The 19,628-nt window shown below is 42.8% G+C and overlaps 1 protein-coding gene across 1 annotated transcript in view; it reads right to left on the bottom strand.

Moving 5' to 3' along the window:
• The window catches only part of LATS2 (large tumor suppressor kinase 2), a 55,147-nt gene extending 42,768 nt beyond the window's left edge, over positions 1–12,379 (bottom strand). The window contains exons 1-2 of the mRNA XM_054201056.1: positions 12,180–12,379; positions 7,207–7,786 (exon numbers count right to left, since the gene is read on the bottom strand). Of these exons, the coding sequence (XP_054057031.1) occupies positions 7,207–7,545 (339 nt within the window). The 5' untranslated portion in view covers positions 7,546–7,786; positions 12,180–12,379. The remainder of the gene's footprint in view (positions 1–7,206; positions 7,787–12,179) is intronic.
• Positions 12,380–19,628: the final 7,249 nt, after the last annotated feature.

Genomic DNA, 19,628 nt, shown 5'->3' on the forward strand with positions numbered 1-19,628 from the left:
TTTGTTCCAGCAGTACTTGATTGTAAACTATCTACTCTAGAGTAGCTACATTCACAGTGAGGCAGCTTGCAATTTAGACAGAATTATTTCCTAAATCAAATAAAGGAAAACCCAGGCCTGCCTGGCTGTTCATTAAGATAAATAATGAAGGTCTCTTTCTTGTCTCTCCTTGTCTACTTTAGATAGCATTGCACACATGCATTTGCAAGTCACAGAGACAGCCAGTACCCAAAGAACAAACACTATATGTACTGGAGCCTGATTTATGGTAGGTTGGGGGGATACATAGACAACACACATGGGACATGGACATTCTATAGGAGTCACCACCACCAAAAGCAGCTGCTGAGCAGGATTTGAATGCTATGCCCAAGGGAGCACCAACAAGCTGTGGTCTGCTTGACAGTGACATGATGAACCTCACAACCATAAAGCACCACTTCTGTGCTTTGTGGCACGTTCACCTTCAGAGCAACAGCAGTGTGATCCTCAGTCCCTACCTCTTGGGCATGACTATGCTGGTCACTGTTTCTCCTTCTAACAGTGGTCTGGTAAGAATTCAGCCAGCATCTAGAATACTTCCAGGAAACAGACAGACAGTTGTAATACTGCCATGCTTTCAGAAAATGCAGTCACAGTAACTTCATTCTGCCCTTGGGCAAATACGACAGTATCTGGCAATGATATTTTACAAATAAAATGGAAGAAAAAGTAGTTTAGTTCCCTTCAATTTATCAGATTATATTATGCAACTGAATGCCTGGCTACACTCTTGTAATTTAAATTACTATAAACTCATGTACCTGGTGACAGTACTAGTATTTCTACACAGGGTACAGATGAAATTACCTTTTTTTTTTTTCTTCCTGTTAACTTAGTTTCAGTTCTGCTGATCAACTAATTTCAAACTGTTTGCAAACTATTTTTTCCTGCGTGTACAGCAAGAAAAAAAAGTGAGAAAAAGGACTGCCATTGTAAATTACTCCATGTATATTTGGCCATGCTTTAGGGAAGAAAAAAAAAAGATTTAAAATAATAATAAAAGAAATCACACAAGTATGGCACATACCTGCATATGACATGAGACGCAGTCATGGATTTTTATTTGCATTCTACCGATATTCAATTAGCATCTTTAACATAAGCTTTTATTTACTTGCATCCAGTCCTTCTACCAAAATCTCTCTAATTTTAAAAGCGTCATTCCATTTTTTTGAGAAAGAAAAAACACACACACAACCAGCAAATATAATCAAAAAACCACCCCACAACCTCCCCCTCCCCCCCATGCAGAAATGCTATTTTTCAGTCTCAGCATAAAATCACATTGGTTCCTCTCGGATACAAGCTGCAAAGAACAGCAGAGATTTAGGCTGAGAACAACAAAAAAAATGCAAAAGGAACAGTTACACCCTACTACTATTGTGATATCAACTTCCTGTTATAATAATGGCAATCTTCACTTTTGGTCACAAGGGCTTTTTTATTCAGACACTGAAGTCAACACTTATGCAGAATTTTTAGTGACTGTGATGAAGCCATTTCCTTTTTCATTAAAAAAAAAATTCCATAGCTCAACCTTCTCCCAGCAATTAAATTCTAATAAATACAATTTAAGTATCCAATGCAAGTTAATCCTGCCCCCTGTTACAGCAATATAAAATTTTAGACTTTTATATTAGCTCCCGAGCTTCTAGAATGATTATCTGACATGAAGAATAGGGAAGCATTAGTTTAACATAACTCAAGATTCACACTTATCTGCAGTTGAAGTCTGGCATCTGATTCCTGTTCTGTCATTTCAATCATAATTCTACTACGAAGATGCAATTTATTCTATAGTTTGCCACAGAAAAAAGATGACTAACAAGAATAAAGGGCAGAGTTTAAAACATACTGCAGTCTTGGTCAGTGCCATATTACTGCCCAGCTGCCAAGAAGCCACATCTTGTCATGTGAAAGAATGCATGCAATCACCTACTACTGCCAAGGAATATTTCTACCACTATGAAAATCGAAGGGAAAACACAAAATTCTTTTCCTTTCTTCTGCAGGACAAGAGCATACTCTAAGCCACACTTACAGAATAAATCCAAGAGCATCTTCCCAAATATACTGCAGAAACCTCATCATGACAGAGGATTTAAGTATATTCGCTAAGACAGTGTCATCAAGAAGTGACGGCAACATAGGAAGACTGGAGACGAGAGGAACAGGATAGAAGAGAGAAGTGTTGGCAGGTATTGGCTCAAGAGTAGTCCTCGCCTCTTGCCTTCAGCCCCTGGAAAAGCTATGACTCACTCTCTGAAGCAGCTAAAAACTGAAATGATTTAAGGGGCTAACTTCAAATGTGTTGGTGGGAAAACACATTGCCTTACATGCCTTGATGGAAGAACACTGGATGATACTGGAAACTTCTCAGAAATGGGAAAAAGGTTGAAACCAAAAAGGGAGGTTAGAGAGAAAAGAAAAAAAAGTATAGAAAAAAGGTTATGAAACAAGCTCTCAACACAGATAGCAATCAGAAGACAGAGTGAACAACTTACCTTCAAATGAGGATGGCAAACGAACACACAAGAGACTGCTGGCCTGAATTATGAAATTTACAGCAGTTGCTAAAATAAAATCCTTCTCCTGCATTCAGCAGTGAGTGCCCTCATTTGAAGACCCCTTTTTTCTCCTTGTAACCCAAGAATACTTATTTCCTCCTGGCCTGCAACATAGCTTGTAATGACTCTTGCTGCCTTTAACACGTGTCCCACAGAATAACCTAGGCAATCTTATAGCAGATCATTCTTTTGCCATTTTTTATTAACAAAACAATCTGGACCCAGAACACACAGATGACAACCAAGATGTTAATCCTTGATGTTTTGGTACATAGCTGAGCAAGCAGAATTCTTAACACCAGTGAAGTTTACCCAAAAGACAAAATCTTGTTATGGGACAGGCCAACGTTATGAAATTACTTCCCCCATTTGCTCAGGGCTATTACAAAGTTTGCTGCTGTTCACCTTAAAGGCAAGCTACCTTTTTATACTACTCCTCTTAATACATACATTGCAACAGGTATTTTCCTAAAAGCAAAACTCTAGCCATTCAGTGTATAGTACATGATGCATGCTCCTGGAGGTGCATAGCCTGTAAAAAATCCCAAAACCTAATTTTTTCTTAAAAATAGCTGCCCAAACAAACCATGTCTAGAAATCTTCACCCAGAAAAGGCACCCTTGATCAAAGAAAAGAAGTTTGCTTGAGGGGGAAAAAAAAAAAAAAAAGTGACAAGTGTGTAACATTCCGCAGTTCATCCAGAACTGCTGCAGCCCACTCTAAATTACAATGTCAGTGGCTGTTTATGCTCTAAGGACGTACAGTAAGTACAGTACAGCCCATTCAGGTTGCTGGAATGTCACTGATCATATGCTCAATTGCATCTATTCATTAGAAAAATTCAATCCACAACAGCAGCTGCATTTACCACCACACCCCAAACGCCATCCAGTTGCTCCAGGTGATTCCAGCGGTTTACCAGCCTGCAGGACAGACGCTCCACACTCTTGTCCCTCCACGGTGACTGCAAGTTACGCTTCCAAGCCCAAGGAGTTGTATTTACTAAAGAACAGTATATTAGCAGTACTTTTGGCTTCAAGCTTTTGCAACAAAACAGGTCCAGCCTTTTGCAGTCACGTTCTACAAGTTTCAAAACAATTCATGCTGCACTAATTACTTTTGATTGAAACTTGCTAAATAGTTACTGTTGAAGAGATGACTTATGCAAAAAACAGACAAGTTACTCCATTTGTTTGAGAACTATGACTAATTATGTGTGTAATTTTGTTTTGTATCTCTTTTAAAAAAAAAAAAAAAAGAAAAGGTGTTTAGTCCTGGATTCAGGTCAACAACAAAGTTCCCCACTAGGTTTTGGGGGCCAAATGGCTAAAACGACATTTTTGTGAAAGAATGGAGGTCACTTAAAAGGACATTGGCAACTTTCTAGTAAATTTTAAAAAAGATATGTTTTTACATGTAACACCTATGATGACTGTAACTGAAAGACAAAAATTTTGTATTTACTTCATGAATTACACTGCATTTTATATACTGAAGTTTACCAATCAGCTTATAACCAATTTCCTGTCTGTATGGGTCTTTCATAGAGCAAGAATAAAGTAATAAAATGTTATGTTTCCTTTTTATTTAATTAAACCAATTTAAATTTAATCTTAAACCTTAGAGTCACTTAGGCAGAACATGGAGCTACAAACCTAATAGGCAATATCTCTTATAGTACGTAAAATGGTTATTGTTACAAGTCTAACCATGCTACAGATATGCTAAATGAATGGAGCTAATAAGAGTAATAAATAGAAGTACCCTTTCCCCAGACTCTAAAATGTATACTCCTTCCTTCTGAATTGTCACTGCTCCCTGTCACCCTTCCAAAAATCCTTATTGTGGCCTAACAAACAGACTGAAGAAGAATCACGATTCTTGCATGGTGTCCACCAGAACAGATTAGGTTAGGTTTACTTTCCAGTGTTCCATTTAGAACACCAAAAAGCATCAGCCCAAATCCAACTTGAAAATGGTGTTCACATAAGACCAAACTGAATAGCGCTACAGCCATCTTATTCATTCCTTCACAATGATTAGAGCTTGTTATGACAAACTGCTAACTTCAGGACACTTGCAGCCACTGAAGAGCTGATCAGCGTACTATGAAGCAGGATGAGGAGATGTAAGATCTTGTACTCTGCAGGCTTGCTGTAGGGGAAGGCTCAAGTAGACCTCTAGCTAGCTATTCATGGACTGAAATCCTTAACCTCTAAACACTCGCTCCTGGCATTTGGGGGGGTGTTCAATGCCCATTTACCAACCTCACACTGGCATTTTGTCCACAGGTAAATAAAACCACCCCCAAAGGAACTGAAGCTGACTTCTCTGTTAAATCAGGGATCTGCTAGCTGCCTACAGGACTACAGAAGATGCTCGTGTGGTAGGCATTTAAAGGTTTTGATTCACAAGCAGGGATAAGGTAGCTTGTGACAGCTACACCTACACCTCATGCTCTGAAACAGTTCAGCATTTGATTCAAAACAGCTCAGGCACCAGGAGGAAAGGAAGAATCTAGAGGTAGTAACAAAGTCTGTCACCCTACACCACGCCATCTCCAGGGCCAGATACCATTCACACCATCTCAAGAAGCTCCATTCATTCACAACCCTCCAGGACAGCCAACCTTCCTATGGCCTGGACCCACATTAGGAAACCCAGCATTTTTAGCCACAAGACTCCAGTTTTGGAACCCCTATCTGGACTCTAAGCCAAATGTGATCCTGTTTATGCTTAGGTTTAAATGCCAAACACACCAAAGGGATAAGCCCAATAATGTTGTCTCCAGGCAACAAGTCACAGCTAGGGAGAAAAACTAAATGTGAGGATGGAAGGATCATGACCAGTGAAGGGAAAAAAAAAAAACAACAAACCACCAACCAAAAGCGTGCAGCCAAATTTAAGGAGGTAGCGAAAATCTCCACATCAGAGTCAGAACTGGGCTCATTCTCAGTCCTCTATAAGAAGCAATACCATTGTATGAATGTTGAAGTCAAAATAATTAAAGATATTAAAAACTGTACATATTAGTGCATTATACCGCCTTTAATACCAAGACATTTTAACAGGTGCTCAGGTATTTCTGTTTTATACATTGGCTTAACATTTCTGTGCTGTAGTGTGCTCAAAGTACTTTCCAAGATTTCAGTCCAACAAGCCTGTTCTGTGTGTGAACGATTTGCCTATGTAACCTACCAAATGCGCATTTCCAATCCAGAATCCAGCTGTGCTCATTTAACCTTGGCTCGTATGCACAGGGAGTGTTCTCATCCTAAACAGCTAGAGAAATTTAGAGGGTAGTGTTCTAAAAAACACTGTGTTTTCATGGCATGCTTAAGATCAGAGAAAATCCTTGGTTCCTCCAGTTAAGTAATTCAGTACAGTATCTTGGTTCACTGGACTAGGAAGTGTTTAGTTGTACTGCAGCACTTCTCATTGGATCCACAATCTACTCTATCCCTGATCGTCTCACATAGCATAAACTCTTTGGAACAGAAACAGCACTAATTAATGTCTATATAGTTCCAAAGAAATGCAGACTGTTTATAATAATGCCTGATGGTAGCGTTGTTATACAGATTCTGAATATAGTTTAGGAGAGTCAAGAAACTAACACTGTGCCATGAGTGAATAGAGGTTAAGTTTTGAAATCAAGGAAATGCCACTGAAAGCACTTTGGTTTTAAATCACTCCAATTTATATCAAGGACTATAAATGGAAATGTTTCAGCTTGTCAACAACTGCCATTTGATCCCACAGGAAAGAAGTTTCTACAACAATGAGGATCTGAACCCAAAACAGCCCTTCATCTCTAAAAAGAAAAAAATTTGAACTATTCCTGGACAGAGGTGAAAGTCAACATCAACGGGGGAAGCACGTGCAAGACAAATGCAGCTTAACACAAAAAGACCATGTTCTGCACCAGGTGAATAGTTTTTGAATTAAGAATACATTCTAGTGTCAATCTTGGGATGATAAAAGCAAGCATCTCTGTGCCAAGTCCCTTACCTGAGACAGGGCTACCACCTCCTGATAGAAGCAGAGAAGGTGAGGTAGAAAAGGTGTGCACCCAACCACTGCTGGTGCTGAACATCTAGCCAGTTCCACCTGCTTCTGGCAAACAGCAAGCGAGCTTCTTCAAAGACCCTATGCTGTCTCTGTCATTTCTTCTACTTGCTTCTGACAGTGAACTGAGCTTAAATGTGCTAGACAAAATTCCACCCTATTGCTCATAGCTAAGGCTTGTTAAGGTATTGACAAGAAAAAAGAAAAGGGGAAAAAATGAGGGGAAAAAAAAAAAAAGAAGAGGGAAAGAAAACCCCACAAGCTACCCTGTTCAACCTTCTACACCAACTGAGAAAACATAAAAGAGAATAGAGGTCACCATGACTGTCTTTAACATGAATTAACCCCATACTAGGCACATCTCTCAACAGCAAGTCCATCTACTCTGCTAGTCATACAGCAGCACGACCGCCAGAAAAATTGGTGCCTTTTTCAACTGGCAAGCTTGGTAACTTCCACCCTTTCTTCAGTCCCGAGTATAAATGTGTTTTGAAGGCAGTGACAATCCCCCCTCCAAACTCATACGTACCTGATCACAACCTGCATTCACCAGTTCCTGGAGCATCTGCCTATTTACTTCAACAGCTGTTGTAATGCTTGACTCATTAGCAAAAGGCAGCAAAGAATATCTAATTTCTCGCAGAGCTTTCTGATATGGTCCAAACTTAGGCGTTTGTCTCATCTGCTGCTGCCTTGCAGCATCCTTCCCTATTAAAATCTTAGGGTCCAGAGAAGTTTCACTGCCTGGTCCAATAGGTAGCCCCTGACCTGAAGATTTGGATGGTTGCTTTAAACCTTCTCGAATCTCTTGCAACCTTTGTCTGCTGTTTCCAGAATATGTCGTAGCAGGAAAAGTCTTTGGCCTCATTGTTAATCCAGTTTTCTCTGAGCATAAATACAGCTTTATTCTTAGTTTTTTTAAGTTACTTTATTTCGAAAAAGTGTCACTTGATGGTATCAATTTCTTGTAAACATAATCCTTCGAAGAGAAAAAGAAAAGGCAAAATTCTCAAGAAATTTCTGCCAACGTTTTACTTCAGCTCACGATCTTCACATTTCCTACAGAAAATGAAAATCCTTGGAATCATCATTTTGCAGACTGACAGTGTCTGAAACAAAAGAAAATAGAAAGTACATGCAATTAAGGTGATATTGTAAATGCCTCTGAAGGGACAGCATGACAATTAATCAAGTGAAAGTGAATCAGTTTAACCTATTAAGCTGTCATGGCTGGATTCCCTTTAATGATTTTCACTTTATCTGCTTTCAAGAATAAGATTCCAAAAGGCTTTCTCAACATAATCAATAAATAATCCATTTTTCTTTAAAGTTCCATTTTCAAAATAAATGAAAATAAAACCCTTAGAAACTACAACGTTTAAGAATTTCGCAGTACCTAACTGCGGCAAGTTTCCCACCCAATTGCATAACCAAATCCTGGACAAGCCTATCCTATTTCATAATTAGGGAAGAGTATGCTCATGAAATGTTTTTCCCCACTTAAGATTTTGTTTGTTTTACACTAGCTGAGCTCAGTTTCAGAAGTTTATGAAAAAGATTTATAATGGAAATATTGATGACTCTAACCATAGCAACTCCTAGTATTTCAATAACAAAGTGAATAACAGAAACACAAGATATTTTGCCTTTCCACATGAATATCTTAGCAAAGCCTGAAGGTAAGAATTCTTCCTCAGAACTGGAAGGGGGGGGAAGAGGAGAGGGTAAATGATATTTCATTATCTGTGCCTTATAGGTAAGAAAGAGAAAAGAGAGGTAGATGGAGCTACTCAGTAGCAGCAGAAGAGGCCAAATCAGCTCAGTTAGCACCTCAACACAGAAAAAAGAAGAGACTTTGAGACAGCTTTATGCACCTCTTATGACATGTAGCAGGGAACTATGCAGCACAGCTGAGCTACTGTGCAACTTGCAATCTCCGTGTAGCATGAAGTTACAACAAGAATACTACCTTAACTAAGTCTTTGTGGCATCATCATGTTGCGTTAAGAGGCAAAGTAGCAATATTGTACAGGGAATCACAGATGTAGTGGATTCTTCGCATACTCGCTGCGGTTGTATTCTACCCTAGAAACTTTTTGATTTTATACCTTTCCTTAATGTGTGAAAAATGCTGCATTTTTCATCATTTTAGTAATTATTCCACACATCATAATAGAAATATTAAATAATGGTGCATTTGGAAGAGGATTAAAAATACAGCTTAATCAGAAATGTCATCTCGCTATTGATGCTGCTTATGCACACTTGCTTCTGCTGCTGCTATTAGCACTTGCAAAGTGACTCCTGGATGGTGGGAAGATTAGGATTTTGCTGGGAAGGTTAGGATTTTGTTCAGTTGTTTTCAAATCGCAAATACAGAAGATGTAACACACAGTACATTTCTCTTGGTCACTCAGAAGTCGACTGGATTTGTTGTTTTGTTTGGTTGTTGGGTTTTTTTTTTATTTTCACATGGTCATACTAAAACTCAACTCATTGCAACAACTCTTCCTGTGATAGCTGTATTATTTCCTAACAAAACAACCACTTCCATACATTTACCATCACTTCTCACTGCCAAGTAAACAGCTTACTACTGCGAAGGCCAAGAGAATCTGGACACATTCACCTCTGAAGCCCATCACCACTTCCTCATTAGTACAGAGTCCACCTCAAGCTTTCCTCTACAACCACGGACTGAAATGCAACAGTGAAGTCAGACCTCAGACTCTCTATGATGGTTCACCAGTTTGAAATGCAGAAGCACAGATTAACTGAGATTAATCCGTGTCAACCTCTTTTGCTAAGATTTAAATCCTCAGTTAACTAAGATACCTATAACACATTTGATGTCTTGAGCTCCTCCACTCGGTACTCTCTAAGGATATCCTGCAACCCTAACTCCTACAGGACTAAGAGTGATATAAATGCCCACATGCACATTGGACCGGGTTTGTCACTTGTTCTAAGGGAAGTGCTAAAGCTGCTCATCTAGATTTTGATATTTCCACAAACAACAAATCAGCTATTAGTCAATAACAGATCAAGTTTTCATTGTTCTCAATGAAGACAAAAGCAACTGAAGGATCCCAAGAACAGAATTTTTTCTACTTAGACAGAATATAGCAAAACATAACACATAGCCTTGTTAAAAAACCCCAACAACAGTATTGCAGCCTTTTTAGGATTACATCATAACAGCTAGTGCTTAAAAGACACAGAGCAATTAATTGGACTATAACTGTCTTTCTTTTCCTGACAGCAGCAGGCACCATATGGCCGAGTTTAGGAATCTGGGTTGTTCTTCCTTTTCAGTCCCTGTGCCAGTCCTCAGGCCTGGGACATGCTGGAAATGCTCGCAATCCCCCCACCTTTTTGCAGCAAAGGACTGCTTTCCCACTTGCACACATGCTTCACATAAAGAACTTTTGTGACCTTTAGCCTGAGCTCGAGTCTAATAATGCTAGGTCAAGCCAGCTGGCAACTTCCTCAGCTTACATTTACAATACTGCTAAAGGAGAAAGAAACATTGATCGTTTAGACAGCATGAATGAGACCAGCAATGACAGTAAGTACTGGAGCTGTAAAAGTGTTTCATATTTTGCAGAAGGATTTTTTAACTACATATGTAAAATAAGCCAAGAAATCAGAGCACTAAATATTACAGATGATTTACAAAGAAAGACAAGCTGCCTGCTTTTTAAAATCTTCCTGTGATTTGCAGTTTTAGCAAAAAATAAAAAGGGTTGATGCTTTAAAAGATACATAGTGTGTCTAACTCTGTTTCATTTCTGACTGTACATCTGGATCTGGATAACTCCAAATCCTTCTAATCTGCACCTTGCCTACAGCATGAATGTATCATAGCCTTCCTGCCATCATGAGAAATGATTTTTCAGAATTATTTTTGAGCTTCAAACCATTCTGACTAAACAATCCTAAGCTTTTTTCCAAAATGTTATACATTCTGCACTAATTAGAAGCCTGTCCATTATTCTGAAGATATAATATGTCAAATAAGTGCAGCAGTACTTTAATTGCATCAAGTGAAAACAATTTTTGAATAACTGATTCTTTTTTTTCATTTGAGAAATACAACTAATTGCTGCTCTGGCAGCAAACAACCAACAACACTGAAATTATATGCTGATGTCTATCGTCCCAGCAGCACTAGCTCTTCACTCTCCTGTTTCTTCATTCACCAACAGGCTGCATGTGCTAGTGGCTCTGTAGAGCTGGGACACAGGCAAGAAGTTGTGCTTTAAGAGCTAAGTCCCAAACCGCAGGCTGTTTCCCTGTCTATAACCATACAGGCACTGTGGCAAGCTGAACTAGTGATCACTGCATAAGGAAGGAGTAAAGTTTTAAGGAACAGCTACAATTGCCTTCCCTCCCCCAATTTACAGGCATTGTTTTGGGTTTTTTTGGATCTCAAATTCATGGAAGCAGGGGCTGTCCACTCTGTACTAGAGACTAAGATTGTCAGAGGGGTGGGCAGGTGGGATGGAGCGTTTCAGGAGTTTCATTATTATACAAACCATACTTTTCTTTCTAAGTGGGGCACATGGTGAAAGTTTAAAGAACTGAAGTGAGGACTTTTGCCAAAAATCAGTCCTCCTCTCCTTCCTCATGCTAACAAAACTCCAAAAGTAACTCCGTGCCTGCGTCCCACTGCCAACCATAAGCACTGGCCCAATCCAGCGCTGTGGGAAACAGCTCACCTTCCCCATCCACGGAAGACCAGCAATAATAGACCGCAGAGCCTGGACACTCCAAGTAACCTTTTTTTTTGCGTCATTTGCGCCAGTGCCTTTGCCGGGGAAGGGGGTATTTCAACACGCACACCACTCACGAGGCAGGAGAGAGGGTGGCGAAGTGCTGAATTTTGGCAGTGACCTTCAGCTGACTGGGAACGGCAGGGCCCCCGCCGCTGCCAGATGGGACCTGGCCGGCTCTGGATGCCCCCGCTCGGCTCCCCCTGGCCCTCGCCTTCAGAGACATCCCCCCGCGGCGGCGCCTGGCCCAGACCCTTTGCCTCCAACCCCCGTGTGCGGCCGGGTGCACCCTCGCGTAAAGCGAGCGCCCCAACTCCTTCTCCCCCAGCCCCAAACCCACTCCTTTGGCAGGCAGAAAGCTCCCAAAATAAACTCCGGCCATTTACCGGCAGCTCCGACCTGCTGGGGCACCGCGGAGCCGGTCCCCGCGGCGGTGGCGCGGGGGCGAAAAGCCGGGCTGCCCGGCCGAGGGCCTCAAGCGGGCGGGACCCCCCCCTCTGCAGGGCTGGGCTGTCACACGGGTGTCCGGAAAATGTCGGAGGGTGCGGGCAAGAGGCCGAGGCTGCCCCCGGGAAGGGGGACACACAAACGGGACGCTCACTCCCGACCCTCCTCCGCGCCCCCCACCCTCCTCCACACGATTTTTCCCCTCAGGGAACAGCAGCTGCGGGGGAGTGGGGGAAGCGCGGCGCCACCCCCCCCCCCAGCCCCCCCCCTTTTCGCTCACCTCCTCAGGGCGCCCTGCGCCGCCGACTCGCCTCCCCGTCACGGAACGGCTCAAGGGCGGCGGCGGCGACCCGGTGGTGGCGGGCCGGTCTCCATCTTTTTCCCTGGCCCACCCCCCCACGGCTTCTTCGGCCGTCCCCGGGCGCCGAGTGTGGCGGGGCGCAGTCGGGACATTCGCTACATTGTTGGCATTCCAGTCAGCGTCACGTGACCTCCGCGGCGCCCGCGTCATTCCACTCCCCCCCCGCCCCTCCCGGCGCATACCAGCGGTGGGCGGGGCTTCTGGGGCGGCAGGGCGGGAAGGGCCGTTAACGGTCGTCGCACCCCGAGGGGACCGGAGGGCGTCCTTCCTTAGGTTCACGGGCAGTTTGGACACTCTTTCCCCTCATACACCCACGCACACCCCTGCTGGGTTTTCGGGGAGAGGGTGGCTGAAGTGGTGAGGGGAGCGGCGTGGCCTCCCGCTTGCTGAGGTGAAAAGGGCTGAGGTAGGCACGTTGGAGGTGCCTGCCTGCTTGCCGGATGCCCCAAACCCTGTTTTCACCGTGAGTTTTGTGGTGAAAATCTTTTATTTGTGGTGATAAGCTTTTATTAGTGGTCCTTCCACGTTGAACTGGAACTACACACAAAGTGGTAGGGCTATCAACACCTATTTTGGCTTTTCTTTGGTTTCTTGTTTGCTTTGGTTTTTTTTGAGGGGGGTTACTTATTTTTTATGTATTTTATTGTGTTAAGAGAGCTACAAGGTGCTGGAAGAGAGCAGACAGGGAATTCACATCTGGAACAAAAATGCAGACCCAAGCTGCAAAGCGTTTTTGGGTGCAAAGCTCGTGTTTGACCTCGTTACAGATGGAGCTGCCTGGATCTGAGCCTGTTTTTCATGAAAGCAGGAATATTCTGATTTTAGATATCTCTATGGTCTTCAATAAAGACAATTATTAAAGACAAATAATCCTCACACACTCAAATACAGCAATGTTTGGATCTGGGAGGCTGGCTCTGACCCCTCAGCATGAGAAATAAGCACACTAGCTATAACTAGGGAATACTAATAGAGAGTAAGAGCAATAAGAAAGTAAGCTTTCATATATATATGCATATATCTTTCGATCATTAACGTGGAAGAAGCCTGCAGTCCTGAAATAATACTTCAAATTTCTTGAAATCCTGTTGCAAAGCTGGAAGGTGCTCATTGTAGGGGTGCTCTGTTTGGCAGGGAAAAATGTCAGTCTTGCAGATGCCTGGGACACATGGTTTTCTTTAACCATGCGACTAGTTCCAGTGTCTTCAACGGGACCCAGAGCACGTATAAAGAGAAGTCTGTGCCTAACTGTCTTTCCAGGATAGGAGCTATATTTACAGCCTTTTTGAAGCCATGTGGACTATTTTTGTAAGTAATATTACTCATGGACAGTCCTATCTAAGGATATTTCTCTGAGCTTGTTTATCATAATCCTTTTTTTTTTTTTTAAATTCCTTCTATGCAAACTGTCAATAGAGCTTATAAATGATGCTGGTTTGGAAGAAGTGACTGCCAATAGAGTGCTACATTTCATGAGAAAAATGCAGCCTGGTGCGCAGAAATTGTTTAGCGTCTCATCTGAGGGCAGCCAGTTACTGTATATAAATTACTGTCGGAATTTCAATAGTGTCATTGACTGGAATATATTGCAGGGGAGGAGGAAACCTCTGACTCTGAGGAGCTAAAGAAACCCATTAGGTTCAGAGCAGATTCCAACATCGTCAGAATATTGCAGGGTAATGTTGTTCATTTTGCAATCTTCAAATACCTGCAAAACTGAAGTAAATTTTAAATGATATGACAGATGCAGCACGACTTCATTTTCTGAATTACTGCTGTGCTTAACCGATGAAGCATAGCAACATGATTGCCCAAACCAGAGATTGCTCAATGGCTTGAGACCTTTTCCCAACAAAGTTCAGGCTGGTTTAAAGGAACAGCATCGAGATAAAAATTGCTTACTCTGTGCTAATATGCTCTTTCGTAAGATTTGGTTGTCATCCACATTCTTAAATCTAGGTAAAGCAGACATTTTCATTTATTTTTCTCCTTTAGAACGGTTTGTTTTCCTTTTGCATTCCAATCCATCTGGGAATGAGACTCAGCTGCACTATTTCACCTTCTGGTTCCAGACAGCTGTGCTTTCTGAATTTCATACGTTTGCACAGAGTTGCTGGGTTTGAATTCCCTACGGCAGAGCAGCAGGTACCGGAGACATGGGTTGAATCCGCTCTCTAGAAAGTACCTGTATTCAGCTGGTACACCACAGACTGCGACTATTTCTGCTTTTAGAACACAAAGTATTAGAAATCACGTTCCTCAAAAATACTAAGGAAATGGAATTCAGTTGGGTTGTAGCATGATACAGCTCTGTGAAAACATGGTTTGATTTCTGTAAGTTTTTGGAGATTACTGTGTATCAGTCAAGTTTTTCCTCCCAACAATGTTCTCCACAGTAAGGTATCTCCAGAAGCAAATACACTACATAAAAAGAACAATACAATTTGTCTGTACGAGCAAATCCATTCACAGACTAGACCATGAGATAATAATCTACCATGAGTAAGGGTCAGTGTGTTTATTCATGGCTCCGCTTCAGTGAGTGACTCTGCTGGATCCATGGTGATTACAGCACTCGCCTCCTGACTCGCCTGGGCAGCTGTCTGCCTCGCTGTGTAGGGGGTGGGGTGGGAGGGACCACAGCTCCACCATCTCATGTTCTTTCTCCTTCCACCCACCTGAGACAGCGAGGGGAGTGGAAGCTCTGTGCAGCTGCATCCCCTTGCATCTAATGCTGTGAGTCGCCTTGCCCCCTCCCCGTACTCTTGTTTCACCATTAGCTAGGCCACAGCGTGACTCTTTCTAAACTATTGTATTTGGAACAAATTACCAAATTGTGCTGCTAAAAATACTCCTAGCAACCAAATAATTGTGATGTGGGTGGATGAACTTTTTCTTTACACAGTGCTGGTAGCCAATAAAAGCTTGAACCCATTCAGAAAACTTGAAAGGAAAGCAAGAATATCATCAGCAATGTCTAGTTCTCTGCTAGTCTTTTTTTCAAAAACAGGAAAACACACTCACACGTGAAATGATTATGAACATGTGAACATACGTGTGCATGAGCATACAGACAAAGAATTTGCTGACTGTGACATCCTTCACTGGGACAACATGTCTAGAACAAACCACTGTGACACAAAATGAATGACGCGCACGGAAAAAAGACTTAGGTAAACATGACTGAAATGTCCTTGTTTTAATATATTTATTTTCTTTGCAGAATGATACTGGGGAATCATTGTTCCCAAATCACCAATGCAAAAACAGAAACAGGAGTTCTGAGTCCTCCAGCACAGTACAGACGACACAGCCTATATGTGAATATAATGTATACGTTTAACTGTGTTGCAAAATTACATTTGTGACAGTCAAAGTTAGGCTCGCTGCTTCAATAATTGAGTGGTTGAAAAAATAAATTCTAACCAGATTCTAACCATGGTTTAGATATGCTTTCTTTTGGTCAGGACTACGTCCACGAGATCTACCACAGCGTGCTTTTGGGGTGGCAAAGGTGGAGTGGACATAAGAGCTGGTAGTTCAGAAATACCTCTGATTTCAGCACAAAGTAGGTGAAATAGGACAAATCTGACTGGGAAACTGCCTCTGCTTTGCAGGGGAAACATGAGCCTAGGCTCACATTAACTGGGTGAGACATCCTGGGTGCTCAGACTGCCTTTATAGCCCTCACACAGGAGGTTCAAATCTCTGAATTTCACAAGGACCCATGTTCCTATGTACTCTGCCCCCAGCCGCACACTTCGTATCAATCATTGACTGCAGCTGAAGCCCAGGCAGTGCCCAAGAGGACTGCAGGAATGTTGGGACTTTGTGTGGAATTTCACAAGCGCCAGCCAGTTGTGCTCTCCGTTTGGGAATGAATCGGCCAAATTTTCAAGTCCCTGCCATCAGCTTGATGGCATCACTTTGTTCGGATGCAATGTAAGTGGCTTTTGAACATCACAGCCAACTGATTCCAGAATTTTTAGGCATCCATAGGCAGTGCCCTTCTCATCCTGGAGAAAATGAGAAGGGGGTAATGGAGGACACATGAAGCCCTGGCATGTGGTGAGGGCACCCAGCAACCATCAGTCTGGCGTGTAATTGTCTTTTCATCAAGGGCCTGGCACAGTAGCTGTTAGCATCTCCCAGCATAACAATGCCCCCGCCACAGCTCTGCCCTGCCTGCCGCAGACACCCTGAATGATTCACCCTCCAGACAGAAAGAGAAGGTGTGGGAGGAACGTTCAAAGCCCTTGGCTTGGCGCAGGGAATGGAGGACTCTGGAACTGGTGAGGACAAGGGTAGCTTCCCAAAATGCTGGTGTGGGGAGGAAAAAAATTGAGGGAACTGTGAGGAACCTCTGCCCTGAGGGAACAAATGAGGCGCTTTTTTTCTCCAGTACTCTGGAGAAGAAAATACACAGGAATTCCCAGAGCCACTGGTACGGAGGTGAAGGTTTGGGACTAGCGTACTCCTAGAGGAGTACAGGATGGGAAAGCAGCACCAGAGCACGTGGGGAAGAATGAGCCATGTGTGTAGCCTACGGAGACTACAAACTGCCCCTACACACACATGCCAGTGCAAGGGCACTTTGCAGCCATAAGAAGCCTGCATCCCAGGCTTCGGAACGGTGATACTCCACTAAAACCTTTCATGTTGATTTGGAGGAGGGGGTGGTGGCCAGGTCTGCTGAGCCAAAGATAGAGCAGATCAGCTTTTCTCCATTCCCTGTCCCACTTTGGGACTGCCAGCAAACCATTTCACTTCTCCACCTCAGCTTCCCTCTCTGTAAGGAAAGAAGACTGATTCCCATGTCTTGGAAAGACTAGGAAATCTCTGGATGAATAGTGCCTTCTGTGAGCTATCATTATGTTAAATTGATGCCTCAAAGCCCAGCATCATAATTTAGCGTTAATCTAAAAGAAAGCTGTGTTCATTTCTCCGATAATTCACTGTACCTATTTAGAAGGTCTGGTATTAAACTCCTGTGTAGCTCTTCCCGGGAGAAAATTATATATTTTTTAAAGTATCTCTCAAATTTGCATTTTGCATTAGACTGATCTATCAATTTAAAAACTGCTGGCTGCTAAGGAATTTATATTGTGACCTCTACAATAAATGACACATATTTTGAAATGAGTTTATCAAGGAAAGGATGTCTTTAATAACAGCAACAAATTGCAACTGATGAAATTCTGAGAGAAAACTGGACATGGAACAGAGTAAAGGAAGGGATGGGATAGAAAAATGGGTACTGGCATGTGTTCAGAAGTACTATTAATCTGTATTCAAAGACAATTAAAATAACAGTACAGATGGGCAAGGAAGTACAGCCACGGGTAAGAAAAAGACACACAGTGCAGAGGAAGAGAACTAGAGAGATCACAGGCTGACATCAGTAATGCACAAGGAAAAAAGGGTGAGCCAATGTAAAACATGGAAGAATTTTAAAAAGTCTGCTTTTGTATCAAAGAGTGGGGGAAGTAGGTGACAGAAGTGGCCATAAATTAAAAAAAGAAACAGAAGTAAGACCATGCTAACGCAAGGCAACCACACGTGTGGAACAGCTACTAAATGAGAACATTCCAGAGAAGCATGGGCAAGTACCAGTTAATCTTGCTATATGTGATGGCGCACTGGAAGGCTGCAATTGCTCTTAAAAAAAAAACATAATAAGGGACCAGCTCTTCAGAGCAGAGGTTACATCTCTGCAGGTAAGGTGGACAGAGAAGCTGAATGGAGAAACACGGCTAGGCTGCGTGAATGTTCACAAGGAACACAGCAATTCAGTGGCAAAGCCAGGGCTGGAACCCTCATCTCCTGACTCACGATCAGCAACTAGATCAGCCTGTCAGTAAAAAAAAAAATAAAATTAAAAAAGGATGCAAACCATGAAGAGTCAGAGGGCATGTCTAATTTCTCGGTTCCAGGATATTACCTGGACATAAAGCTCTAGGGGAAACCTGTAAAACTTAGATCTTGCCCTAGACAGTCTGCAGAAATTCAGATCCTCGCTGCTTAGCCTCTCTTTGACACGCAGTAATTTTCCAGTGGTGCTATAAGCCTATTGCTGCCTCTCATTTTCCTAACTAAACTGCCTTTTCATGGTGATGATGCCAGCTGAGCCGGCCGTGTGTTGGCACACCTGCCACATCTGTGAGACGGGGCCGAGCAGCCCCACGGCGCGGTGGGGCGAGGCAGCAGCCGCTGGCCCACGGCATCTCCTGAGCTCGGAGCACAGTGGGGCTGCAGCGCTCGCCTGCTCGAGGTCTGCCCGCAGCGGTGGCACGTTCTCAGGGCTCCTGCTGAGCCCAGCACTCGGCCACCGCATTTCTGGCGCTGTAAGAGCTGGAGAGCTGAGCAGTTGTGTGGTGCAGTTGTGAGGGGCAGGGCTCCAAGGGAAGCCTCCCCTGTTTGGATTGCCTGCAGGAAGGAAGTGGGATAACATACAACTTGGCAAGGCATCTCAAAGCAGCATAAGAAGCTCCAGTCAACAAACCTCACATATTTTCTCAGGGGAGAGAGAAAGATACTGAGGAAAGACTACAGTCACACTTCTGTGTACTGTGGGAGCTGAGATCCTGTGTGCTCTGCACTTGTTTACATACCTTTATCAGCAAAGAAGGACACCAGAAAATTGAGAGAAGGTATTTACCATTGTCTGAGGTGAGTGACTTGCATAAGTGAAATAACTTGGCCCGAATCTGACAGATGAGTTTGTGTAACCACAAGCAGGGGGGAAGGATGGGGGTAACTATTGCCTGACCTTTGCAATAGAAACAGAAAATCACATGTTGGGACTTGGCATCCATATGGCATCCGTAAGTTTTATGGAATTAGGTTCAGTATTACAGCCCCTAAAAAGTTGTCGGGGGAAAATTTGGCGAGACCCCTGCGTAGGAGACTGTGAAAAATCCCCAACTGCCCATAATGCTCTACTACAGTATCATCACGGAATAATCTAATGTGAAAACAGCATCCGAACTGAAAGACTTTCCACTCTAAAAATGCTTCACCACCGCATGTTCCCATTTGATGACTATCATTATCACCACGTGTCTCCTGGTCTTCCACGCAGTCTTTCAACTTACATCTATTTGGAACTTTCTTCCCACACCAGCCGCTGCTTTTAGCTCATTTCAGGAATACACAATTGCTTGTCTAAAAAGCTCCACAGCAGTTCTAAACATACTTTCAATTTTTAGCTATTTTCTTTCAGTCTCTGCTGTATGTTACCTTTGCGTACTGTGCTAGAGCTCATAAAATCTCAACTCCATGATTAAAGAAAAAAGGCAGTGAATGTCAGGGGTAGCTTTTATTCATCACCAGTCACTAGAAATACAAGGTGGATACCTGATTTGCAAA

This window comes from Rissa tridactyla, chromosome 1 (assembly GCF_028500815.1).
Source record: "Rissa tridactyla isolate bRisTri1 chromosome 1, bRisTri1.patW.cur.20221130, whole genome shotgun sequence".
Lineage (NCBI taxonomy): Eukaryota > Metazoa > Chordata > Aves > Charadriiformes > Laridae > Rissa > Rissa tridactyla.